The sequence below is a fragment of the Carettochelys insculpta genome, chromosome 1 (genome assembly GCF_033958435.1).
Source record: "Carettochelys insculpta isolate YL-2023 chromosome 1, ASM3395843v1, whole genome shotgun sequence".
NCBI classification, from domain to species: domain Eukaryota; kingdom Metazoa; phylum Chordata; order Testudines; family Carettochelyidae; genus Carettochelys; species Carettochelys insculpta.
In genome coordinates, this window is record NC_134137.1 from 320,887,501 (window position 1) to 320,915,385 (window position 27,885).

The 27,885-nt window shown below is 41.6% G+C and overlaps 1 protein-coding gene across 1 annotated transcript in view; it reads right to left on the reverse strand.

The window, feature by feature from the left end:
* ARID2 (AT-rich interaction domain 2) overlaps positions 1 to 27,885 on the reverse strand; it is a 206,922-nt gene that overhangs the window by 2,671 nt on the left and 176,366 nt on the right. The window contains exons 16-20 of the mRNA XM_075014139.1: positions 25,315 to 25,457; positions 5,793 to 5,931; positions 5,624 to 5,709; positions 3,474 to 3,597; positions 3,303 to 3,394 (exon numbers count right to left, since the gene is read on the reverse strand). Coding sequence (XP_074870240.1) covers positions 3,303 to 3,394; positions 3,474 to 3,597; positions 5,624 to 5,709; positions 5,793 to 5,931; positions 25,315 to 25,457 — 584 coding nt within the window. The remainder of the gene's footprint in view (positions 1 to 3,302; positions 3,395 to 3,473; positions 3,598 to 5,623; positions 5,710 to 5,792; positions 5,932 to 25,314; positions 25,458 to 27,885) is intronic.

The following is a 27,885-nucleotide window of genomic DNA, read 5'->3' on the forward strand; positions in this document are numbered from 1 at the left end:
AATTCAACATTACGCAAACGTTTTAAAAATGTATCAAGCACAATATTATTCACAAAAGACATAAAGCTTCAGGATCGTTTTTAATTTATAACAGTTAAGTTACTGTCTAGTTAAGAAACTAATTTAAAAGTGGAATTGCAAACCATGCCAAATAACTGGAAACTTAGGCGGCTTCCCTTCTTTCCATGCTATATTACATAGTCGGAGTGTTTCCTGAATCATGCTTTCTCCACTGTATTTGATCATCTCTCTCGTGATCTTATCATTTCCAGGGCTCTTGTTGTTCTTTAGTCGTTTCACTGCTTTTTCTACTTCCTCCTTCAAAATATCAGAATCGTTTTTGATGCTTGGTGGAGATATCTCTTTCAGTTTTTCACTCGGTCTCTCTGAGACACTCAGGTCCAACTGTGCGTTGTACAGATCAGTGCAATGCCTCATCCATCGCTGCACAATCTTCTCCCTGTTCATGAGCACTTCTTCGTTCTCATCTTTGATCGCCATCTGCTTTGGTTGCCATTTCCTATTAATTTTCCTAATTGTCTTCTACACCTCCCTGGTCTTACATTCGCCGTAATACCTCTCAATATCTTCACATTGCTCCTCTAACCATTTCTCCTTATCCTTTCTGGCTGCTTTCCTTACCTCATTGCATTTCACCCTGTATTGCTATTCTGCCATCTCAGACACATCTCTTCTGATATTCAACGCTCTCTTCCCTTGAACCAACTTCAGTTTCTCCTGGGTAATCCACTTCTTATTGATCTTTTCTTCTTCTGGAAGAGTCTGCTCAATTGCCTCTTCTATAGCGATGGCTATCCCTGCGACTCTTATCTAAGTCTTTCTCTGTGGCGATATTCTTAATCTTCTCTTTCAGCGTTGCTCTGTATGCATTCCCTGTTTCTTCCTCACATAGCCTTGCCACGTCTCTTCTTTTCTGAAACTGTGGCTTACATTTTCTTTTGAGTTTTATCTTGATGTTTTCAATCACTAGACTATGGTCTGAGTCTATAGCTACTCCTTGGAAAGTTCAGTACCGCTGTACTGATGTCGTCCATCTTCTTATCAAAATCGTATCTATCATATTTTTCGACTTCCCATCATTCCATCATCACATCCACTTTGTACAGTCCTTTTGTTGGAATCTTGTGATGCAAATCACCATCTCATGCTCTGTAGCAAACTCAAGTAGTTTCTTACCTCGTTCGTTTCGCTCTCCATATCCAAACCTCCCCATGATGCTCTCCTGACCTTTGTTATTGGTTTCAACCTTCGCATTCCAATCTCCTCTGATGATCAACACATCCTTCTTCGATATCTCCTCCACCATCTTTGTCAAGTCTTTATGGAAGAGCCCAATCTCTTTCTCTGTACTGTCCGACGTGGGTGCATACATTTGAATGACGGAGATGTTGAATGGTTTTGCTTTGAATCGTGCTACCATCATCCTTGCACTCACTGGTTTGTATCCTAATAATGCTCTTCTAGATGTTTTGCTAAGAAGAAATCCAACTCCTGCTTCATGCTTCACTTCGTTTCCTGACCAAATGACTTCACAACCGCATATCTTTGCTGATGCTGTCCAACGCATCTCTGCCAGTCCAAGTATATTGCATTGGTATCTCTCCATCTCCTTCTGAAGCAGCTCTAATTTTCCAGCTGCCCACATTGTTCGGACATTCCATGTTCCAATGGACAGCATACGTGTTAGTTGTAATTTTCTTTCGGTAGCCAACTTATCAACCCAACCTCGATCGCTCGATTGGTATCACGGGCCTTGTTTATCTGGGTGACATCTGAGCTGGCATCTTTTGTCATTTAGTTGTACTGGCATCAGATGTCACTTGTATTGTTGTTTGATGGTCAGCGCATCGACACACATCTGACCAACCCTCCTCTTTCATCCAGGCTTGGGACTAGCATGGAGCTCATAGAGGGTTCGTGGTGGAGTTCTCCCAGAGCTGGAATGCTGATATTCAGCTGATTCACCACATTCCAGCTCTGTGGGGGAGGGGCAGGCAGGAACAGCGTGAGAGTCAGGCAATTCATGCTCTCTGAAAATGCGTAGAGGGAGAGAGAGGAGCAGGTAAGTGTGGGGCTCCTGTTTGTGAGAGGCATGGTGGAGGAAAGCCATGGGGGGCTTGTGGGGCCACAAGTGAAACCCCAGTGGGCCACAGGCTGCTGTGACCCATTGACATGGAAGGACAGTCAAGCAGTCCACCCACTCTTCCTGGTTGCCTATCCCTGCTTTAAGTTGTCTCAGATTGGGCACCCAAAAATCGAAGCAGCCAAAATCAGTGGTCAAGTTTGAAAACGCTGGACCTCACTTATTGCACAGATAAACTACACTTGGGGCCCTGGGAAGGAATTATGTATGAAAAAACATGTCAAGAGGCTGTGCTTCTGAAAGTGACAGAGAGTAGCAAAGTTCACAATAATCAACTATACACCATCTTAATAACTCTACGGCTATGCCTAGACTGTAGGCTTCTGGCAACAGAGCATAATCCAGACTGAAGATCTGTTGGAAGAAATCTATTGGTCAGGAGCATTCTTTTGACATCCTGTACACCTCATTTCACAAGGAAGAAGGGAAGTCTCAACAAAGGGTATTTTCCCAACATTTGGCCTGTGTTCCACAGTTTGCTTACCTTCTGCCAACGGTTCGTTGCAATCTAGACATAGCCTAAAGTATACTTTTTAGAACAGAAACATTCCTATTTTGGGCTAATAAAAGCAGTCTTCGTTTTCACTACTGGATTCTAAAGAACGACTTTGAAGATCTACATTTCCTCAGACACTGATCTTGTAATCCTGTTGTTTAGAGATTCTAATGTAACTATGCTTCTAGTCAACTTAGTAAACAAATATAATCATGTGGAGAAATCACCCAAGGTTACTCCATTACCCCTAATGTATTTACTGGAGGACACCTCTTCTCCGAAACAGTTTATACACAGAGAGACAAACAATTTTGTACCTCTTCTGTTCCTCTGTTGTATTACCATCCATTTTACTTCAATTTGTGCAAGATGTACAAGATGAAATTAATTTCAAATGCCATTTCATTCAGTTTTACCCAGTCCTTTCTGCTATCACCTTGCTATAATTTTGTATTATAAAACGCTAACATATTAATCATGTAGCCACCTTATCACAGAATTCTATTAGGAAATTGTTTCTAAAATTATTAAATATAAAATCCATCTTATTTGGAACCTCAAAGGTACTAACACGGCATGGAAGTAACATGTTTCACACTGTATTCTATCAGAGGGCATTAGAAGAATTGTAAGATTGCTCACCTGCGACCACATTCTGAATATTTACCAATATTTTTTAATATTAAGGCAGCTGTTAATCGGATGTGTTTAGTTATTGGTCCCTCTTTTTCATCCTAAAAAAGAATTAAAGCTCTATTAAAAACAAAAACAATCAACTCTTAATTTCAAATACACAATCTAAATTCTCCTTACTGTGAAATCTCTGAAGACAAGGTTTCTTGATCCCCTTCTTAGCGCCATGAGGGCAGCACTAGGATGATTCACAATAGCCTTCTGTGCTCTAGGAGTAGAGGCACTACCCCCTGCAGTTGGCTGCCTACATTGATTAAAAATATATTAATATAAGAAAAGATATTACTATTAAAAATTATCTTTATGCTGCTTTCTCTCGCACTGGTATTTGTTAAGCGTTACTCTTGATAGGCTTTTATATTTAATATCTTCAGAGCTCACAGGTGAAGAAGTTCTCAGTGCTTAACGCTCCCATAATTTGCCTGTTGGTTCAACATGTGAAAACTGTCTCAAGTTCCACAGGATTAGCTAGGTGAACATGAGAAAATACATTCTTCCCAGGAATAAAACTGCATTTGACAGATAGCTTCTGTAAAGGAAAAGTAACTTTCAAATTTAATGACACAAGTACAATTCAGAACAGGCTAGCTTTCTGATGATGGTTCAAAGGAAAGTGTGATCAGCCAAGATTTAAAACTAAAGGGGACATTGGCTAACCAAATGCCATCTAAAACAATAAACTCTGTGTCCAGCACAGCTCAGTGATCCCTTCTAGCCTGCCCCTCCACAGGTGAAGGATCCAGAGAGAAGACTCAAGATAGTCTCTGCACTATCACGTCACTGGGGATATTTTCGAGAGGGAGGTACAGATATGGAGGGAATGGACGTGAGAAACTTAGAAGGACTGAGCTGAAAGCCTGTTTTCCCACATCACAGCTCAAAATGTGCCCCACCTTTCTACCACACTGATGCTACAACATCCCTCCATGCTGTTCTGACCCCTCATGTTCTTCATCACTGCTCAGAACCCACTGCTCCACACAGCTCAGTCATTCTCCACCAATCCCTGTATTGTTCTAATCACCTGCAATGCACCCTGTCCCCTGCACCTCTAAGCCCCCATAATGAACACAAACTCCACACTCCTCCTTGGCATTTCACTTCCCTGGAAAGCTTGGGGGACCCATGGGGAGGAAGCAAGGTGGGAGAGCTATGAGGAATACCTTTGCCAGATGGATGCCAGAAGGGGCACGGTAGTGGATATGAAGAGCCTGTTCTTCCACAAATCAGTGATAGTCATTGTATAGATAAGGATCTATGCACCCCTCTGCAGCATAAGAGGCTCAGAGGGATATGAAATGGCCCGCTCATATCAATGAGATATTCTCAGCTGAATAAGAGCACCCACGGAGACAGAGGTGATTGATCAGGATGGCTCCAAAGGTGGCACCAGCCACATAGGCTGAGGCACATGTAACCCTTCCTGGACCCCAACACATCCCCTCACCATGGAGATGCAGGCAGCCTGAAATAAAAGGTCTGAGAAGTGTGACCTGCTCCATTCAACTCCGTGGGTTTTTCCAAACTGCACCCAAGAATGCAGTGCTTCCGGGCCTGTGCAATGCAGGCAGTATACTGGGTCTCAGTATCTGACTCAGTCTCAGCACAGTGTACTTGGTGCATGCTTTGAAAATGCCTGTTCTCAGCTCCCAACAATGATCTTAGTGCTATGCACTGTGCCATGCACAAAACATGCTCCTTCTCAGTTCTTTATTCCACCCTCTGCCCTGAATGTCCTCATTTACAACTGGTCTGAGCACTACAGAGCAGAGTTGCCATCCCTCCAAGATTGGCTGGAGTCTCTCAGAATCAGTACCAATCTCCTAGTAACTACTGATACCAATCCTGGAGATTTTAATAGGATATTTTAAGAAAATGACATTATGTCATGCTGGGGGAAAAAACCTGACAGAAAAGCTGCAGTCAGAATTGGCAACCCTACTGTATGTTTCAGAGGGGAAGACAAGAAAAGAGGGACAGATGTGGGAGGTTTGTGGAAGCACTTTTAAAGCCTTCTTTTACTCCTTTCACACTTCTGCACTGCTTTGTCCAACCTTTCAACTTGTGCTTTACATGACCATTATGAACTTTTATCTCAGATATCACAATCACTCATTTCCTTGCCTATTTTGTAACACCATCACTTCACATTGCATTACTATAGCTCCATCTAGATCAACAGTTGATACATCAAATTATATCTCTACAACCTTCTTTCAGTTATTTCTGACTCTATTATCTCAGTCTGTAACGAGGCTCTCATCTCTTACTTATTGGAAGGTTTCTGATTTCCTGTTTGTCCATGTTCATCTTGTTTTAATCCTGCAAGTAGAGCATCTCTGGAGCAGTGTTTATCCTATTGGAGAAAAAGGAAAAAAAATCTTAAGACTAAATTTTTCCACATTTTACTTTACTAAAAAATAATGAGAAAATCTGTACCTGTAAGTGTGTAATGAAAGAAAACCTCTGTCGCTGGAAAGGTTCACAACCCTCCCATAAGCACTGCCCTGGATAGACATCTTTTCCTCCATGTTCAGTTGCTGCATGATAAAAAACTTGAGATGGTGTTTGAAACCACCTAAAAATAGAAAAGTAAAAAAAAATATGTAATTGCTCTTTTTTGTGGTTAATGTTAGAGCAGAAATACTACCTTGGATACTATGCTGACTAACACTTTTGTTATTATGAACAGATATAAGCATTGTGTACTGAACAGACACAGCAATTTCCAAAAGTTTGTGTATATGTCCATTATCACCAAAAACCAATAAAAACAATTTGATTTGGTTGAATTCAATTATTTAAAAATTTAAGGACCTCTTTTCCTATTGATCCAGTGATCCCAATGGTTGAAAAATAGATTACTTGTTTTAACTCTCTGTACATCCAAAAAGACTACTGTACTAAGATGTCAAACACCTTGTATTCTATACATAATTGTCTTGCATATAGTGTCTTTCCTGGATTCTTTCTGACCAGCTAATATTTGTACTGAGAACATTTAAAATGTGACTAGAAGGTAGAAATATGAAATAACTGATTCTGCTATATTCTATGTGAAGCAACAGTATCTGTTAACAATGCTAGAAGAATAGATTAGGGTAAAGCCTGATTTTCAGTAAATCTCCCATGAAAACATATTTGTCAGCATTGTATTGATTTTAGTTTTTAAACCAGCTATGAAATCATTTGGCAATGTTAAATTATAGGTTTGAAAATACATATTGTCCTGCATGTACATTAAATAACAAATGTAAACAACTGCTACTCACATTTATTAACACTTTGTTTATATGCTTTTTAATATTTCAGTGTGCATATCTGCAATTTTGTCTACCTGACTTATTGCAGTCAATTACAATATTTAAAAGCTTTGTTGTCTGATTCAAATCAGTCTGTGCTCAAATAATGGGACACCAACTGGGTTTACCATGTACACATTTTAAAATGGATTGTGTATATTTACCATCAATGAAAATTAACAGTGGTTTTAAAGTTAACTAAAATACACAAATATGCCCTCAAAGTTCAAACAAGAATCTTTGAGATCTATTATTTCTCATTCAGTTTCACAAGATATTTTCCTTAGTCTATTTTAATTTTAATTTTAGAGTATTTACTGTGAATAAGTTTTTACATAAAAATGAAATTAAAAAAAATATGTACAGATAGTATTGCCGGTATGAACACAAAAGGGAGGAAATTCAGTGGAACAGAAAAACAGAAATTTTTAACACATCTTTGTATAACAGTGATCTCAAAACAGACGTATAACGTAAAAGTTACATATACTTTAAACTTGCGGGTATGCAAACTTTTTGGCCCACAAGCCACATTTGTGTAGGGAAAGTGTACAGGGGGTCATGAATATAGAGTTGGTGTGGAGGGATGGGGTGCAGGATGGGATTCAGGGCTGGGGTTGCAGTGCTGGAGGAATAGCAGGGGCTAGAGTGTGGGAAGGGTTCAGGTTCTGGCCAGTACAACTGACAGCCACTGCAGGGCCCAGGGCAAGGTATATGTGTGTGAGGGAAAGTGGGGCAGTTGGTACACCCAGAAAGGGTAGGGTGTCAGACAGAGAGGAAGGGCAAGGGGCAGACAGCCCTCAGTACCACCTGGATGGCAGCACTCTCCTTCCCCCTTCCAGTCCTCAGAGGCCTGCGGAACACCTGGTGTGGCACTCCAGCTGCAATTCAAGGGGGGCTGGGGTTCTGGATACCATCACAGTAGCAGTGGTAGGGATCTCTGACCCCCTCCTCAGAACTGCTGAGCCCTGGAACAACCACTTCCTCTCCTCTCCTCTCCTCTCCCCTCCCAGCAATGGCAGGCCTCATCACCGCTTACCCTGGGCAGCTTTTGGTTCATAGCATGGCAGGGCTAACGCAAACTCCTCCTCCCCTTCTCTGTGCCACTCCCAGAAGTGTCTGGCACTTCCAGCAGAAGTTACTGGGAGTGAGTGGGGAATGTGCCTCTGCACACTGCTCCCACAGCTTCCATTGGCTGTAGTTCCCCATTCCTAGACAATGGGAACTGTGGGAACAGCGCCTACCAGCAACGGCAGTACAGAACGCCTCCCTCACCCCTCAAGGCTGCAGGGATGTAGCACAGGAGTGCAGACCCACTGAATTACTGGACTGGTAATCCTCAAGGCCGGATTAAAAGCCCTAATGTGCTGGATGGGGGTTGCGTTTTGCAGTTTGCTGACTCCTCCTTTAACTTGATCCTTTTAAGTGATTTTTATGAGGGAAAATATTAAGATTTGGTCAATGCAACTGATCTGAGATACTGCTACTTACCACATGGGGGCACTTTATATTTTATCTGTAGGAATTTACAACTGACTCAGAAAAAATAAGCTATTAAAATATAGGCTACAAAATCAATTCGTATCAATATCGGACAAGCTTACCATAAGGGAATCCCAAAGAGCAAGTACCATGCAGAGATTGTATTTTGCTTTAACAAGAAAAAACCTTGATGATGATGCTGAATTGTATTGTGGTAGTATCTAAAGGCTTCAGTCACAGACCTGCTGCCTCACTGCTGTATGGGTGAACAGCATCTAGTACACAGAGATTTTTCCTTCCTCTAATACTGTAGTTTTATATAGCTATAGCTAACGACTGTATAATGAGCACTGAAACACATCTTAACTGACAGTGAAAGGGATCAACAAAAATTAGCTGCAATGTAGAGATGGGCCTTTAAAGAATGAACAAAGGGACACTTTGGGGATATTTTAAAGTGGATGTTTAAGACAGGGGATGCCTAGTATCTATGTTTTATTGAGGCCCTGTTTTCATTTCTTATGGAAGATTAAAAACTATTACTTATTAATTTTAACCGCCTTTTTAAAATCTAAAGCAAGATATTTTTAACCTTGGGTATATTTGTATTAATATACACAATATGGCAAAGTAAATGGTGATACTTGCATTAGTATAAATAAATGGTCTCTCGTTGTGCTATAAAATGTAGTATGGTATAGTCTCAGTTTTATAACATACATGTAAACACTCTCCTGGGTGAAAACACTAACAAGGCATATCATACAATGAATTCATTCTGTGATCAGAGGTGCTGGAACAATTTGTATAATGGGGGTACTGAGAGTCATTGAACCAAACTGTACACTCTGTATATAATTTAAATCACTTCAAGCCAAGTATGATAGCACCCCCAGCACCAGTACCATTGGCGGGGGCAGAGGAACAGATTTTATGTGACCCAGAGAAACCTGTTTACAGGGAACTCTATCATAGCAAAATTCCATCTAGTGTTAAGAATTATAAAAGTCCCAAATTTTTGCAGTGTATTTACATGAAAAGCTTCACCTTCCTTCTAAAAGGCCAAATTCTTATATTTTTTTCACATGATGAAAAGTATCTTGACCCTTCAGTGGCTCTGTCAAAAGCAGTGGAGAGCTATTTGTAAGGAGTTACTCAGTGGTTATGTCTACATTTGCCCCAAACTTCTAAGGGGGCAAGGTAATCAGGGCGATGGGAAATTACTAATGAAGTGCTGTGATGAATATGCAGCACTTCATTAGGCTAATTCTCCCCCTGCAGCAACTTCAAAGTGTCAGACGTCAAAGTGCTCGCATGCTGTGTAGCCACGGGCACTTCAAAGTGCCCACACTACTTCAAGTGCCTCTTCTCTTGGGGAGTAAAGGCACTTCAAAGTGCCCGCATGCCGGTACTTTGAAGATGCCATGGGGGAGAATTAGCAAGTGCTGCATATTCATCACAGCATTTTATTAGTAATCTCCCATCACCCTGATTAACATGCCCTCTTACAAGTTCGGGGCAAGTGTAGACATAGCCAATATGAGTGATGTAAGTTTTCTAGAATAGATAAAAAGTGTTTCATTAAATCATGTTAGCTAACACATTTTAAATATCATATTTTAAAATAACAGAATAAACAGAAAAGCTGTATTTTAATATACATCATTTAATTGAGATGAACTATCACCTCAATCTGAATTTAAAATCAGTAGAGCAGCGTTAACATGCTTTTTAAAATAAATCTAGAAGAATGTATTCAAGACTATCAGAATCAGCCCATATTAAATTCCTGAATCTCACAGAGTCACTGAATTCAGCTATTCTGAAAAGGGGGTTACAGCAAGAGATTCACTAATGACGACAAACAAACTTCAGCCTAGCTTATTTGCACTCACCTCAATATCTGCCAATTTATGGACACTAGATTAGCTGTTACTGGAACCAGTCACTCCCTGGTACACACTATTCACCCCACTACTTCCTTCCACTCTGATATATTTGTAGTAAACATATAGACCCTACTATACACATACTAGTCTCACCCACCCCTACATAGTTGCCAGACATAGAATTTCTTTCACTCAGAGACCGTTCTTCTCATTTTAATACTCAGTTCCTTGTGATAACCCCCTAGAACATGGCAATTATATTCTTGATAAGTGTCAAATTACACATTCCAAAGGGATTATCACCTTTTTCCTCCCCCTCTGTTCTTGCTGGGAGAAGGGGTAAAGAAGATACTTTGCCACTAACCTGACAAGGAGATAAAGGAGGAATTTCTGGCTTCATGTCCTGCTGCAGCTGGCTCATGGCAGAATGTGATAATACCAACTTTCAAATTGACTGTCCCATAAAAAGCTGATTATTCGCACAATATCAGAAATTGGAGAGAGCTCCTTCCCTCACCATCAAAGCAAAGTGGGAGGCACAAAGGCACCATATGAAACTACAATTGTGTCGTAGATCTAGTCACAATATGGACATTCCTTGACATGGCTGAAATGGATTTATCTGTAGCACAGCGAGAACCTAAATGTATTTAACTATGTCCACTCAGACTGCAGTAGAGTTTAGACAGGATGTAGCCATGTCTCACATAACTTTAATTTTAATTTGTGGGAGATCCGCACACCAATAGCATCCCCTAACGCTACTTTACTGAAGTGTTGTTAAGACTTGATAGGAATCTTGACCTTTTAGTTGAGGGAGATAAAGTGCTACAGGGTTCCACTGTTTTACATCAAATCTGAAAGGAATTAACTACCTAATAACAGCAACATTACCGTTGGGATTTACCTGATGCAGCACTTTAAAATATCATTTAGAATCATAACTAAAAGGACACAGTAACGTCTATTCTTTAAACAACAATAAAAACAAATAAAGGTGCCAAGAATGGCATCAACAGAAGAGTTTTGCCTCAGCCTCTTTTCTCCAGAGTTTTGTTTAGCTATTTAACCCTTTGTTAGACTATTATAATGGCCTGATGTACTAGAGTTTCCTTAATGTGCCACCCTCTCATGATTTAGGTTTTTTTTTTTTAAATATAAAACAATTCAAAAGCAGCTGCTCATCTCTTTCCCACGTGTGAGACGATGTAGCAGCTGTGAAAACTAGGCTGCTCACAATAAAGAACACTTCCAGACAGCTGAACTTCAAAGAAAAAAGCAACATTTCTGCTGCAGCCTGGCTGCTACATGGTACAGTGGCGGTTGAGAAGCTTTAAGGGTTTACTTTCACTTCAGATGCTAAATCAGAACTCTTTGTGGGCCAGGACAATAAGTCATTTAGTCAACCTGTTGATAACCCTTAGGTACTACCACAGGATACATGTTAAACAAACGCTAATGATAAAAAGTAATATTTATATAGTCCCTGGTATATTAAACTTCAGAGGACTTCTGAAAAGTTATTGAACACAGCAGCCAAGTTAGTAGAAAAGGAAAGGAATGCATTGACATCTTCAGTCTGACAGTCCCATGCAAAAATATTTATTTGAAGGATTTAATTTTTTAGACATTTTCAATTAAAGGAACAGATCCCCAAAGAAACATGCACATGATTACACCAAGGCTGTGTCTAGACTAGCCCCCAACTTTGAAGGGGGCATGGTAATTAGGGGTTGGGAGATTACTAATGAAGTGCTGTGGTGCATATACAGCACTTCATTAGGCTAAATCTCCCCTGCAGCAACTTAGAAGTGTCAAACTTTGAAGTCCCTTTATGCCTCAAAATTTTGAGGAGTAAACGGGACTTCGAAGGAGCACAGGTACTTTGAAGTACCCACGGCTGACCCGCAGCTACATGCCAGCCAGCACTTTGAAGTTTGACACTTCGAAGATGTTGCGGGGGAGATTTAGCCTAATGACGTGCTGCATGTACACTGCAGCACCTCATTATTAATCTCCCAACCCCCTAATTACCATGTCCCCTTCGAAACTGGGGGCTAGACTAGACACAGCCCAAATGATTACACCAAAATTCACCTCTTCTCATATTTTATTACTTAATTGAACATCAACAAATACCAACCCACTCAACTGAAAAAAGCCTATTAATTTTGTATCATTCTGAACTTATCTGGTTTATATCTCAAGGCAAAAAAATTGCTAAGTGAAGTGAATGAGACCAATTAATGGATAATTATCAATTTACAAGAACCTTCTTGTTTTTATACTTGCAATGCAGTAAAACAGCTAAGTTTATACCAGCATTTTTATAGCGAACTTTACTTCTAAGAAACTCTAACTATTGTAATAATCAAAGGTGGAACAAACTGCTATGTTTTTTAAAGTATATTAGAAGCAGGAACGCTGCAGAAGATGTTATGTGTCTGCTGGACTTACAGACTTCTTAAGAATTAAATAAGGAGAGCATATAGCAGAGATAAAAACAATCAGTTTGCATCAATCTGCACTACAGAGGATTTTGAGGAGATATCTGCCTCAACTCTTTTAAGCTAATGAAGATGAAGATGAGGTACTACCTTAGACTGAGGTGTTCAAAGAGAAGGTGGAAGAACAAGTGGACAAATGACAAGAGGAACAAGTCACAAGGACTAAACATTATTAATTCAAAAGTGCTGAAAGGATTTAAGAATCAAGTGGATGAACTGCAAACAAATATGTATAATCTCTCTTGAAAATAAGCAACCAGCAGTGTCAAGAGATCTCTGTGAGCCTCAGGGAAAGGTGGGAGGAGGACTCCAGCTCTATGTCCCAGAATGGGCGGGAACAAGGTGGAAGGGGTGGGGCCTAGGGTATTTGGACTGCAGTGCTGGCCACCGCTTCCCTTTGCTGCCATGGCAATTCAAAGGAGCCCAGATTTCTGGACACAGCCACTGCCAAACTTAGAGCAGTGGCAACTGGAGCTCCAGTGGCAACTGCCCCCTTTGCCCCTCTCCTCTGCTCCCCACCACCCATTGTCAGGCCTATAAGCAACTCTACCAGAGGACTGGTGAGTAGCAAATATTTGTACCACATCTTTGATAAAGAGATGTTAGGAGGTAAACTTGGGAAGTAAAAGCCAGTAAGTCTCACTTTGGTATAATAAAAATACACTGAAAAAATACTTAAAAAAAGAATTATAACAATATCTAGATAGAAGATGAGGTATCCCATAGTAACTGTGGTTCAGAGATGTGTTGTCTGATTCCACTTTTGGTGCATGTGTACCCCATGCATGCAAGAGCAGATACTTTTCAATCAAGTGTCCATTGGGACTGTACCAGAGTCTTAAGGACGCTCTCACTCCCCATAGCCAAGGGCATGAAGAGGTTGCCTACAACCTGCACTTACATTTTTGCCAGTAAGAATCCCCTAAAAACACCATTTCTCAGAGAAACACAATTACAGGCACAAGTAAAGCGATGGTGAGAATGCTTAAGTTCCAAGAGAACTGTCAGGTTTGTGCCGAGACTATCATGATGACCAGATCTACATCCTCTGTCAGCTTCCTCGGGAACCTGGGTAACAGCAGAAATGCATACACCACCACCAGGAGCTCACTGGATAAGAAATGGATCTGAAAGGAAGCATAGGTTTGCTCCTTCCAGAGACAGAAATTTGGGTGCTTTTTTTAAGGAACAACTTGAAAACTCAAAAAGGAAATAATTTTCCATGGTGCAATACTAACCTGTGGAACTCACTGATGCTAGATATCACTGAGGACAATAATTTGGAAAAAAACAGTTACTAACCATTGTAATGGTTATTCTTTGAGATGTGTTGCTCATATCTATTCCAGTTAGGTGCCCACAAAAGATTTTCCCTAGCAACTAATAATAAAAAAATAATAATAAAGAACTACCATTTGCTTTGGCTGGGGAGCTCTCTGGAGTGATGCCTATGCAAAGCCTACATGTGACCCAGCTGACCTGGCACCCCCTCAGTTCCTTCTTGCTGTCCACTCCACAGTGGGACAGGAGAGAGTGAGTTTTGCATAAATATGAATACCACATCTCAAAGAAAAACAGTTACAACAGCGAGTAACAGTTTTTCTTCCAGAGCTTGCTCATATTTATTTGAGTTAGGTGATTCCCAAGCTAAACCCAGGAGGAGGGGTCAGAGTAAATGTGTGGCTGACCCAAAGACAGCAGCCCCGAAGGCTGCATCTCATCTAGACTGCTGCACAATAGCATATAATGAGACATGAAAGTATGCCAAGGAGCATTACAGATTCCCTGCAGAGGCACATGTGCCAAGGCGGCAGCTGAACAGGTCTGAACTCACATAGAGCGTACCATGACAGGTGGTGGGAAAACTTTAGTGAGGTCTCAACATGCCTGTATACAGGATATTATCCAGGAAGAGATGCACTGTGATGAAACCAGGAGCCCTTTCATGCACTCAGCGATGGACACAAGGAGCTGCAAGGTCTTATAGAAGGGCTTGGTTCTGTTGATATAGAAGGCAAGTGCCCAACTCACATTGACAGTGTGTAGCTGCTGCTCCTGCTGGGAGCTATGAGGTTTAGGATAGAAAACAAGCAGGAAAATGTCCTGGCTAGTATGGAACCTGAAGACTGCTACTGGCAGGAAAGAAAGGTGAGGGTGGAGTTGGACGTTGTCCTTATGGCTCTGACATGAGGCTCTGAGCTTGGACACCAGGAATGCAGAAGTGACAGCAACCAGGAAGGTCAATTTCCAGGAGAGATAGAGGACAGTACAACTGGCCAAAGGTCTGAAGGTGGAAGGGAGGCATAAGCACCTGTCGCTTCAGTTAAGGTCCCAAGCCAGGACTGGCTGGTGAACCTGCAGGTGAAGCTGGTCCATGCCCTTCAGGACATGCCTCACCATAGAGTGTGCAAAAACAGAGTACCTGCCCTCCCTGGGATGGAAGGCCAAGTTGGTCACCTGGTGAACCTTTATGGAGGAAGAAGCAAGGGCTTCCTACTTCAGGGTAACAAGGTATTCTAGCACCTGCAGGACAGAGGTAGACCCCGGTATGAGATCTTGCTGACTGCACCAACAGGAGAAGCACGTCCATTTTGCCAGGTAAGACTGTCATGTAGAAACTTGCAAGAACTGTTCTCTAAGGAGAACCCACTGCTTTGGCCAAGAGCAATCCTGCTCAACCAGATTCAATCCCAAAGCCACCACGTCATGAGGTGAAGGGACTGGCGGTCCAGGTGATGAAGGCTGAAGGTGACCTTGGTTCTGCATGAGGAGGTCTGGAAAGAGGGGAAGTCAAATGGGCAGAAGGACAGAGTTCCATCAATGAGGATTACATCTACCCTATCCCTGTGAGTCCAGAGGAGCATGTTGTGCAGAAGGGGAAATAGAGGAAAGGTAGTCCTGGCGTCCATGTTATGAAGAAAGTGTCTTCCATGGAGCCTGGACTGGGGATCCGAAAGGAGCAGAATGTGGGAACTGTGGCATAGCAACAGGTAGTTAAGCCACATGATAGGAACAGCCTCACGGGTGGTAAGAAAAGAACCGAGGGGCTGCCAGATTGGCAGGGTCACATATAGGCTTTACACAGGTGTTACTCCAGAGGGTTCCCCAGCTGACCTGACTGGTAGCTGCTAGGGAAAAACTTTCTGACAGCTGTGCACACGCACACCTAACTTGAAAAGATATGAGCAAGCACTAGAAGAAATAACAGTGTTCCCTGTAAGCTGACTGTTTAGGCAGCTGCCCAGGAGAAATTCAGGTGCTACCCAGCTGATTAGCAGAGTGCCCACAGCCACCCACAGTGGGCAGCATGTGTTTCTATCGGTGGTTCAAATCCGCACATACCTTGAAAAACACAACAAATTTTATTCTGCCCATAGATGGAAAAAAATTAGAGGGAACAGTGTTTAAAATAGTGACTAAGATGTTAATCTTGCACATATCTATATATATGCTTAACTTTAAACATGTGAGTAGTCCTACTGAAATGAATGAGGCTTCTGCTCTGTTCAAAGGTGAATGTGTATGTATATGCAAGACTGGAACTGGAACCTTATAAAGATAAGGAGAATGGCCGCTGTCTGATTACATAGGATAAAAATATCAGAAAAGCCATAAATCCTTATGCTTCAGTGAGTAAAAAAATTGCTAACCAGGTTATGACATAATTGTCCCAAAGAGTTTCTTGTGCCCCTTTCTTCGAAGCATTTAGTACTGGCCACCATCAGAAACAAGATACTGGACTGGATGGAACATCAGTCTAGTTTATATGATTCTTTGAAAAATTGTGTTCAACACTGAGGCAGCATGAATCTATATGAAACAAAACTTCTCTCAGAAGTTATTTTAGGTATTTCAAAGTTATGCCAGCTTGTAATGATTTGAGATGTCCTTTTAACTCCAAACATACAGCAAATACTCTTGTATTTGGTATTCTTTCAACTGGAAATCTCAGAAAACCAGCACAAACATGCCACTTATTATGAGAGCAAAACTGACTGTAAGTCACTCCTGGCCATCACTGCCAGAGTGTTCCCCCTTGGGGTCCCCAGCCCCAGAGATGCTGACACGCCGCCATCCCCCAGCGGGATCCCCAGTACTGAAGATGCTGGCACTCCCCGGCCCTGGAGTTGCTGATGTTCCTGTGGTGCTGCTGGCATTCCCCCGTACTCTGGTCGGCTCCCCAGCCGCAGCACTCCACAGCCCTGGCTGGCTTCTCAGCTCTGGTGTGGCTGGTGTGCCTTCAGCTGGCTTCCCAGCCCTGGCCAACTTCCCAGTCCCGGCTCTGCTAATGCTCCTGTGGACTCACAGTGATCTCAGGGCCCCCCCGCTCCAGATTTGCTGGCGCTGCCGTGCTTCCTGGAGGGGGGCGGGTCCCCAACCCTAGAGCTGCCTGCGCTCCCCTGGCCCTGGTGGGGTCCCTGGCTCCAGAGCTGCCAGCATTTCCCCTGCCCCGGCCAGGGATCTGGCAGTTTTATCTCTTCCCACTGCCTGTGCCACTCTTGAGCCCCATCAGTGCCTCCTGAGCTGCTCTCTGATAACCAGCATATCTGAATATCTGGAAAGCTCCCGGTCCCAAGGTTGCCAGATATGGAAGAGTTTACTGTATTAGGTTTAAAACAAATGAAATTTGGCAAGCTTCCTAATTACTGACTCAACATTCTTCAAAATAAAAAAAATTTCAAATACTGAATTAACTTAGTAAAGTGGCTACCAAAAACAAAGGAGCATTTCATAATGATTTTACAACATATTTTAAAATGTACTGCAAAACAGTAATTATAATCTATTTGATAAATGCACCTTTAAACTACTATCTTATTGGTTATGAACAAAATAGGTCACGATGGGTACATTAGGAGAGAGATACACATGCTGGAGTTTTAATTTTTGTTGCATGGGAACAAGGAGTAGATTCACTGCTTTATTAACAAAGACTTATCTCGTGATATAGGTTAAGCTTTATGCATAACATTTGCTCAGGGGAATGACAGATTCTTTTTTAACCTAATCCTTAACCTAAGTAGCAGGCTAAATCAACTTCCAAAAAGGCAGAAAAAAAGTCATTGTGTAACTATAGGTATAGCTATAAAAAGCAAACTCCGCCATGAAGCTACTGAGAGCTCCATGCCAGTCCCAAGCCTGGATGAAGGAGGAGGGTTGGTCAGATGTGTGTCGATGCGCTGACCATCAAACAACAACACGAATTAAATCTGATGCCAGTACAACCACATGTTAAAAGATGTCGGCTTGGACGTCGCCCGGATAAACAAGGTCCATGATACCAATCAAGCGATCAGGGTTGTGTCGATAAGTTGGCTACCAAAAGAAAATTACACATAACACATATGCTATCCATTGGAACATGGAACGTCCGAACACTGTGGGCAACTGGAAAATTAGAGCTGCTTCGGAAGGAAATGGAGAAATATTGATGTGATATACTTGGACTGGCAGAGATGCATTGGATGCGATCAGGAGAGAGATGCGGTTGCAAAGTCATTTGGTCAGGAAACTAAACGAAGCATGAAGCAGCAGTTGGATTCCTTCTTAGCAAAACGGCTAGAACAGCATTATTAGGATACAAACTGGTGAGTGCAAGAATGATGGTCGCTTGATTCGAAGCAAAACCGTTCAACATCTCAGTCATTCAGGTGTATGCACCCATGTTGGACAGTACGGGGGAAGAGATTGAGCTATTTTATAAAGACTTGACAAAGACGGTGGAGGAGATACCGAAGAAAGATGTGTTGATCATCAGAGGAGATTGGAATGCAAAGGCTGGAACAGATAATGAAGGTGGGGAGAGAGTCATGGGAAGGTTTGGATATGGAGAAAGAAATGAACGAGGTGAGAAGCTGTTAGAGTTTGCTACAGAGCAAGAGATGGTGATCTGCAATGTGAGATTCCAACAAAAGCACTGTAGGAAGTGGACATGGCGACTGAATGATGGGAAGTCCAAGAACATGATCAATATGATTTTGATAAGAAGATGGATAACATCAGTACAGCAGTGCCGAACTTTCCAAGGAGCAGATATAGACTCAGACCACAGTCTAGTGATCGCAAACATCAAGATAAAACTCAAAAGAAAATGTAAGACACAGTTTAAAAAAAGAAGAGATGTGGCAAGGCTACGTGAGGAAGAAACAGGGAATGCATACACAACAGCGCTTGACGAGAAGATTAAGAATATCTTCACAGAGAAAGACCCAGATAAGAGAGAGTCACAGGGATACCATCGCTATAGAAAAGGCAATTGAGCAGACTCCTCCAGAAGAAAAGATCAATAAGAAGTGGATTACCCAGAACACACTGAAGTTGGTTCAAGAGAAAAGAGCGTTGAAGGTCAGAAGAGATGTTTCTGAGACGGCAGAACAGCAATACAGGATGAAATGCAATGAGGTAAGGAAAGCAGCCAGAAAGGATAAGGAGAAATGGTTAGAGGAGCAATGAAGATATTGAGAGGTATTACGGTAAATGTAAGACCAGGGAGGTGTATAAAACAATTAGGAATATTAATAGGAAATGGCAACCGAAGCAGATGGCGATCAAAGATGAGAATGAAGAAGTGCTCATGAACAGGGAGAAGACTGTGTAGCGATGGACGAGATATTGCACCGATCTATACAAAGTACAGTTGGACCAGAGTGTCTCAGAGGACTGATTGAAGAATTGAAAGAGATATCCCCCCAGAGCATTGAGAGCAAGACCGATATTTCAGAGGCGGAAGTAGAAAAAGCAGTGAAACGACTAAAGAACAACAAGAGCCCTGGTAATGATAAGATCACGAGAGAGATGATCAGATATGGCGGAGAAAGCATGATTCAGGAAATACACCGACTATGTAATATAGCATGGAAAGAAGGGAGGGCACCTAAGGAATGGACAAGATCTGTGCTAGTGAAAATACCCAAGAAAGGAAGTACATTGGAGTGTAAGAACTACAGAACGATTGCCCTGACGAGTCATCTAGGTAAGGTGCTGATGATGATACTGACTGAGAGATAAGATCGCAGATAGAAGAACATATAGCAGATGAGCAAGCAGGGTTCAGAAAAGACAGAAGTACCATACAGCAGATATTGGCACTAAGACTGATAGCGGAGAAAGGTCAACGAAAGAACAAAAAACTATACCCTTGCTTTGTCAATTTTCAAAAGGCATTTGACGGTGTAGATCAGAAAGTGACTTGGGTGGTATCGGAGGCATACAGAGTGGATAGCAGACTAATACGGTTGTGAAAGATATCAATAATAATGCGGAGGCAGCGGTGAGAACATGTGGGGAGCTGGGAAGTTGGTTTAAAACAAGTAGAGGTACGAGACAAGGAGATCCAATATCACCAAGTATCTTCATCGCACATCTGGAGAGAGCGATGGACAAGATCAAGGAAGAGGTAGAAGAGATATCTGCGCACGGGAAAAGAATTAACAACTTGAGGTTCGCGGATGATATAGTCATCATTGAGGAAGATGAGGAGAAGCTAGCGAAAACGGTGTGGGTGTTAAACGAAGAAGGGAGTGGTACGGACTGATTACGAAAATTGATAAAAACAATGGTATTTGGAGATAAGGAAATAGGAAGGAAGATCAGTGTGGATGGTACTGAACTCGAAAATGTAGAGAAGTTCACATATCTGGGGAGCAACATAACATATGATCTAGACTGTAAGAAGGAAATAGCGACTAGAATAGCAAAAGCAAGAGTGAGTTTGAAGGTGATGGATAAGATCTGGAAAAGCAAAGCAACTAGCTTAAAAACGAAGCTGGGTGTCTTGAAAACGTGTGTGTTCAGCAGCATTTTGTACGGATGTGAGACATGGGTGATAACGAAAGATTCAAAAAGAAGAATATTGCTGTTCGAAAGAAGTTGTTATAGAAAGTTTCTGAGAATAGGATGGATGCAAACGGTCACCAATGAGGAGTTATATAGGAAGATACAGCTGAAAGAGAACCTGATGCAGAAGGTTATAAAATAGAAGCTTCAATTATCTGAACATATTTGCAGAATGAACGATGAATGAAAAATCAAGACCCTAATATTCGGCATAATGGATAATTCAAATAGGAGAGGCAGACCCCACAGAAAATGGATAAATGATGTAGTAGATTGGTGTGGAGCTAGTCTACAGAAACTAAGCCACTCTGCACTGGATAGGGAAAGATGGAAGGAAATAGTGAGAGAGGCATGAGACATCAACGGGCGCTGAGCCCATGGTTATTGATGATGATGATGATATAAAAAGCACTTAATAGCAACTGTATTCATAGTTGGCTTTACATAGTAACTTGGCTTTGCATAAAGATAAAATATTCTCTAAGAGATACACTCTACAAGAGATAAAAACACTGTAGTTTGGACCTCCCTGATTCAGCACCCTCAAGACCAGACCAGTCCTGAACGAGGCAGAAAGCTGGACCAGGGATGGCCAATGGCTCCTGCGGTCTCTTGCTCTCTCCCAACTGCCAGCCTCCCTTCACAACAGTTGATCCTGCTACTGGCTCTAACCACTGGACTCCGCTGCAGACAGTGGCCAGGCTCCTAGCCACTGGGCATGTGACCAGTTCCACTCTCGGCCAGGGTTCCCTTTAATTTTGTCCATCTATGGACAGAATAAATTTTGTTATGTGCACCAAGGCATTTGCACCACCAATAGAAACACATGCTGCCCACTGTGGGTGCTCTGCTAATCAGCTGAGCAGCATCTGAATCTATAAACAAATTAGGGGAGGGCATTTGTGCTCTGAGACAAAGTTGGCACAAAAACAAAGGAATATAAACTGGCCATGAACAAATTCAGGCTGGAAATTAGGAGGTTTCTAATCATCGAGGTGAGATTTTGGGAACAACCTCCCAGTAAGAATTGTGGGAGTAAGCTAATTAGTTATGACAGAGCTAGAGAAATTTATGAGTGAACCTGTCTGATGCGTTGCTTATGATAACAGGGCGCATGGTTCAGCAGCAATGGGGCCCATTTCATTTACATTATCCATGCTCCTAAAGCTCAGGTTCCCAAAGCTTCAGGATTCAGCTGACCACCAAGGGGGGTAAAGAAGGGATTCTTTCCCCTATCCCTACCCTGGGCAGCGTATTTTGGAAGGGTTTTTGTTTTGTTTTTAAGTCTCCTGTTGAAACATCTGGGATGGCCACAACTGGAAATGTGTCAATACATGGAGTCTAACAGGCCTCTAAGGTGGCAGAAAATATTCTGTCTCAGATGCTTGTCTGATTGGTTCTTGCTCAAATATTCAGAGCTTAAATGATCACCACATGTTGAATCATAAACAGCACCATATGTTGAAACAGAGTGCTATTTGAAAAATGCCTTACTCCTCCTGTAATGAGAACTACAGGGATGCCAAAATAGAGCACCTGTTATTTCAGAAAAATATTTTACAACAGCAGGTGCATGTCAAAGACATGGAGTACCTCTTTTAGGATACTGAAATATCCTGAAATAGCTCTGCTGTGTAGACATAGCCTGATAGACTTATCAACCCGCACGACCCTAATAGCAATCCTAATAAAAGAGCATGCCACAAAATTACAGGCAAATCTGGTAAAAAATTGGGGCAGAACATGACCCTAATCTCATAGTAATTGTTGAGTAGCTGCTGCAGAGTGGGGAAACCTGGCCATGAATCTGAGCAAACTCTATTCCTTTTTAGCCTAAGCCCCTTTACAGAGGCCCCTCAATCTTTGGAAACAATGTGATTTTTCAGCACAAGAAACAAAACAAAAGCAATCAGGATAATTGTTCTATCTAAGTAACAAACAAGGGCCTCCTTGCACCTAAAGTTTGCAAAGCCAACCAGACTGTGGTCAGGCAGGGCAGCAAACTGATGGACTGAATGACATGAAAATCACAAATCATCTTTGACAATAACCTGGATCAAGCCAACAAACAGCCTTATCTTTACGGACAATTAACAATAAGAGCATTTAGTTCACTCATCTTCCTGTAAGATGTTGTAGGAACAATTAAGGACAATTTAATAGCTAACTAATGTGAAGAAATTGCAGCAAAAGGTTCAAAGGGTGGTTTCACTATCATGACTAGAACCAAACTGAAATACCAAGAATGGACAGGCTCTCAAAGGAAGATGGATGCCACTTTGACAAGCCCTTCATAAAAGTCTTAATAATAATATGTAAAAACAGCCATTGGCTACCAACTAAAGTATGACAGGCAGCAATGACTGCCAAATGAACCCTTAACAACAATTACACAACTCAATATCTAATATTATAGAACCCAGAGTATGACTGTTGAAACAGGAGAAATGTTCTTGCCAGTCATCCAAGTCACAAGTCTGGCCACTTTGACATGTAACATCTTCTGGGTCACTGCTTCATTGTATTAATCAGCGTATCTTGAACAACCACATAAAAAAGACTACTGAAGAATAGATAGGTAATTGGACATAGTTTCTAAGTCATGAGATGGAAGGACGGCAGATCCAGATGAAGTATTCTCCCTTTCTGCTGAGTCAACAGATCTGGAAACAGAGGAAGATACATGAAGACTCCACCAAACAGGTGGAAGAGATAGCTATACTACTGCTGGCACTTCAAGCCTGGAGTGAGATCATGCTCCTTCTGTCCTGAGGTATTTTTCTTACCACTTGCTGGATCAGTGGAATGGGGAAAAACATACAGAAGCCCCTTATCCAGCACAGTAGCAAACTACCCAACAGTCATATGAATGCAAGGCACTGAGGTGGTAAGGGTGCTCACAATCCCTTACAAACCTTGCTCTAAGGACTTTGGGAGATGCTGAGAGGAGGGGTTGGGGCATGAAGACACTTTAACAGTCACTGCTGGGAGAAGGCTCTACCATAAGGCACCACAAGATGACACTATCCATAAATATGAATATGCAGACCCACTCATATAGAAGTATTGCTTACATCTTCCAAGTGCACGAGAGGACTTTTTAAAACTGCAGGATCATATCCCAAAACTCATAATAAAAAGCACAAATACAAGAGAAAGTTCTACGCAATAAAATAAACAGAAGATAACCCAACATTGAATATGTAGACAGAATATTTTGCAGAAAATGTATCCAACCATATTAAAACAAAATAAACACTAATGGTTGACTTCAACAGTGAAAAACTACTAGAACAAATATGATGTTTGAGAAACAAACGTGTGGACGGATGGCTCCTGCAAACACCATTGGATAAAAAGGATCACACATCAAAGTATACTGTACTCATAGTATATACAATCCAGACGTAATAGCAGAGCTTTTTTAAAAAAGAAAGTCTTTGCTAATCAAGTAATTAATAAGGACCTTGGATGCCATTCATTCAAGATTATATCAGCTGAGAATCTTGGCTCCATGGATACGTTTGTTGTTTAAAAAAAGAGAAAAAAGACATTCTAAAGAGAGTCTGAATTAATCTTTCTATAATGGTTCATAATGTTATTTTAAATTTATATAGTACCTGTCATTCAAAGGGACCTCAAAGACCTTCAAAAGCCTTGTAAATATAGGAATTGCATAACCTACCAATGTTTCTGGGTGGAAACATGGCAGTTGTTTAACTGCACATAAGAACAAAAAATTATTCAGAGGACAGATCCAAAACCCACTTGATGTCTTTCCACTGATTTCAACTGGCTTTGTATCATGTCTTAGAGAAAAAAAATAAGAATACCACAAAAGAGAAGAGTTCTGTGTAAGTTCAAAACCTTGTCTCTCATGCCAACAGACATTGGTCCAATAAAAGACATCTCACACATCATGTCTTGCTAATATCAAAGTGAAGTCACCACAAAAATTTTTGGTAGATCAACAGTAACTAGCTTTCTGTATTCCTAATCCTCACCTTCAGAGTCAACCAATTCCACCTGCCAATGTCTCTCTCCTAGTTGCACGTCACTCCCGCAAGCCTACTCTACTTTGATGAATCAGTTCCATTTCCTTGATGCTCTCTCTGTCTCTCCCTAAATGTGCTCACACCTTTGCTCACGCCACTGCTATCTTCTTTCTAAACCTGTGTCATGCAATCTCTCTTCTTTTCCTTCCAAGTCACCATTACATTTTGCTCTCAGCTTTCAAACACTAAGCTCCACCCCTGTATTTATTCCAGACATTAATCCTAAATCTCACTACAAAAAAGAACCATTAAGAAGCATGTGTAGCATGCTTATGATCTGACACTTCTGTAATCCACATTCAAGCACAACCTTCTTCCTCAGCCCTGCTTTTTATTAAAACCATTCCTTGCTGTGTTGTCTATTTCAGAGTGTAGGCCAGTTGAGTCAGAGGTCTGTCTCATTTAATTACTTGCACATCCCTATACCACTCAATTAATAAATTAATCATAACCCAAACAGCAATCTGGCTACGACATAAAAGTTACACACTCGTTGCAAACCTGGAAACATCTTCCACATTTCAAAGCTATCTGTGTAACAAGAAAAACAGTAATGCTTTTAATGGAGATCTTCAAAATTAAGGAATGTAGTTATTGTGACTTACAAAACTGCACATAAATATTTTAGTCTTCACTGAAGTAACTTTAAATAAAAAGCAAGTCACAAAGTATATTAGCTGCACTGAAAAAGGGTACTGATAACCTGCAAAACTGCACTCCCTCTACCTCAATTCCAATGTCTTGAAATTTTAATATTTTCTTCTCTCATCAGACAACTGATACAGTGTACAGGCACTTCAGAGAACAGAGAGTACTTTCAGGGACCACATTCCAAACAAGAGCTTCTGCAATATGTTGGTAAACTGTTGTTAAATAAAATAGATATTTACTTTTTACAAGATTGCCACAGACACATGAAGTTCTGTCCAGGCTTTTTCACTTGCTCACAATGTTGACTTGGTGCTTGGTACGAAGAAGGTTGTTGCAAACTCATTTGCTGGCTCTGTACTTGTACTGGTGTCACAGGTGTGCTCTACAGAAAAGGTTCAAACACAAAGAGTTAAAACAGCAGACTAAGATTACAAAACACACATTTTTCCCTTTATTCTATTGCTTTTTAAATTACATTTTATTAATAATGGAGTTTTAGATTTTAACCCACTGAACTTTAAAGTGTTAACATACGTAAACCAAAGCTACAGGAAAATATTTGATAAGCCTTTATTTTTGTACAGATTCTTATGATATGTTAGCAGCTGTAATTTATGCATAAATTCAAATTATAAAGTATGAATAACAGGAAAACAATATTTGGTTACTTCTGTAGCATCTATATAAACAGCTTTATAACAAGTATCAGAGAGGTAGCCGTGTCAGTCTGTACTTCAAGAACAACAAGAAGTCCTGTGGCACCTTATAGATTAACAGATATTTTGGAGCATAAGCTTTCATGGGCAAAGACCCACTTCATCTGATGCACCCCCAACTCATACAGCTGATGAAGTGGGTCTTTGCCCATGAAAGCTTATGCTCCAAAATATCTGTTAGTCTATAAGGTGCCACAAGACTTCTTGTTGTTCTCGAGCTTTTCAACAGTAATTTTTGGAACCTTAGCAATATACAGAACATGCACATTAACCATAGTTACATTGGAGGAGTAACTTTATGTTGGACAGTCATACTACTATTATTTGAGAGTGTAGTTTAAAGGTAGGAGTATGCAATTTTTAGAGATCTATCATATGCTTTAGATCTTTTCTGTTCTGCTCACTAGAGCTACGTCTACATGTGAAGCCTACTTCGAAGTAGCCTATTTCGATGTGGAGACATCGAAATAGGCTATTTCGATGAATAACGTCTACACGTCCTCCAGGGCTGGCAACGTCGACGTTCAACATCGACGTTGCGCAGCACCACATTGAAATAGGCGCTGCGAGGGAACGTCTACACGCCAAAGTAGCACACATCGAAATAAGGGTGCCAGGAACAGCTGCAGACAGGGTCACAGGGCGGACTCAACAGCAAGCCGCTCCCTTAAAGGGCCCCTCCCAGACACAGTTGCACTAAACAACACAAGATCCACAGAGCCGACAACTGGTTGCAGACCCTGTGCATGCAGCATGGATCCCCAGCTGCAGCAGCAGCAGCCAGAAGCCCTTGGCTAAGGGCTGCTGCACACGGTGACCATAGAGCCTCGACGGGGCTGGAGAGAGAGCGTCTCTCAACCCCTCAGCTGATGGCCACCATGGTGGACCCCGCTATTTCGATGTTGCGGGACGCGGATTGTCGACACGTGCCCTACTTCGATGTTCAACTTCGAAGTAGGGCGCTATTCCCATCCCCTCATGGGGTTAGTGGCTTCCACGTCTCGCCGCCTAATGTCGATGTTAACGTCGAAATAGCGCCCAACACGTGTCGCCATGACGGGCGCTATTTCGAAGTTAGTGCCGCTACTTTGAAGTAGCGTGCACGTGTAGACACAGCTTAGGAGTATTACTACATAAATGCATGCACAACACCTAAGCTGAACTATTTTACAGAGGAATCAATGCACAGTTTTTAATTTAGTAAGCAGATAGGTAAAAATTAGGGACCAAAAGTTACCACCACTTTTGAAAATCTCTCTCACTCACTTGCTCTCAAATGTAAAATAACCCTGTGTTATTTTGTTAGTGTATGGAGGCACTAATTAAAGGACTTTCTGACAGACTCCACACAAAGATTCTGTGAGTTCCTGTAAAATAAATTAGCTCAAACAATGCCAGAAGCCTAACATTCCTCATTGCACAGATAACAATGTATTTTATATGAAGAAGTAAAGCCAGTTCAGTAAAGAAACCCTCTGTCCATGCTCCAATGTTTTAAGGGACTATTTTTAAACATTAGTAAAAATTATCTTTTTTTCCTATTACAAATCACCTTTAAAACGTGGCATGTGACGCTTTTGTTCTTTAGCTATTTATGTATTTTGGAGAGAGAGTGTTTGTCTGTCAGTCTGCCTCTCTGTGAGTCTGTTTGTTCGAGAACTTCAAAGTAGTAAGAGCTGGGGCCACCTAATTTGGTGTGCAGCTTCCTCTTACCCTAGCTTAGAGCAAAGTCAGGGTTTGGTTGTGCCTGGAAAATGAGAAGTGCCTGGAATGGGAATGTTTTCCAGAACACAGAATGGCAGAGGCAGAGAAGAGGGACACAATACTGCTCAGTGACAACTGGTGGCAGAGAGTGTGGGGAACAGTCATACTGCAGAGTGACCACGGGCAGCAGTTGCACCAGCAGGAGATAGGCCAGCTAGGGACGGGGTTCTGCATGTTGCTGGACACCAGACTGGGTAAGTGGGCCTCTTGCCCCAAACAGTGCTGGATGTGGTGTAAAGACCTCCCACCACCCACCGGCCCCAGACCTCTTGGGACCACTTCGGAGACTGGGAAGCGCAGCCCACCCCACCCCAGCTCCACCCAGGAGTC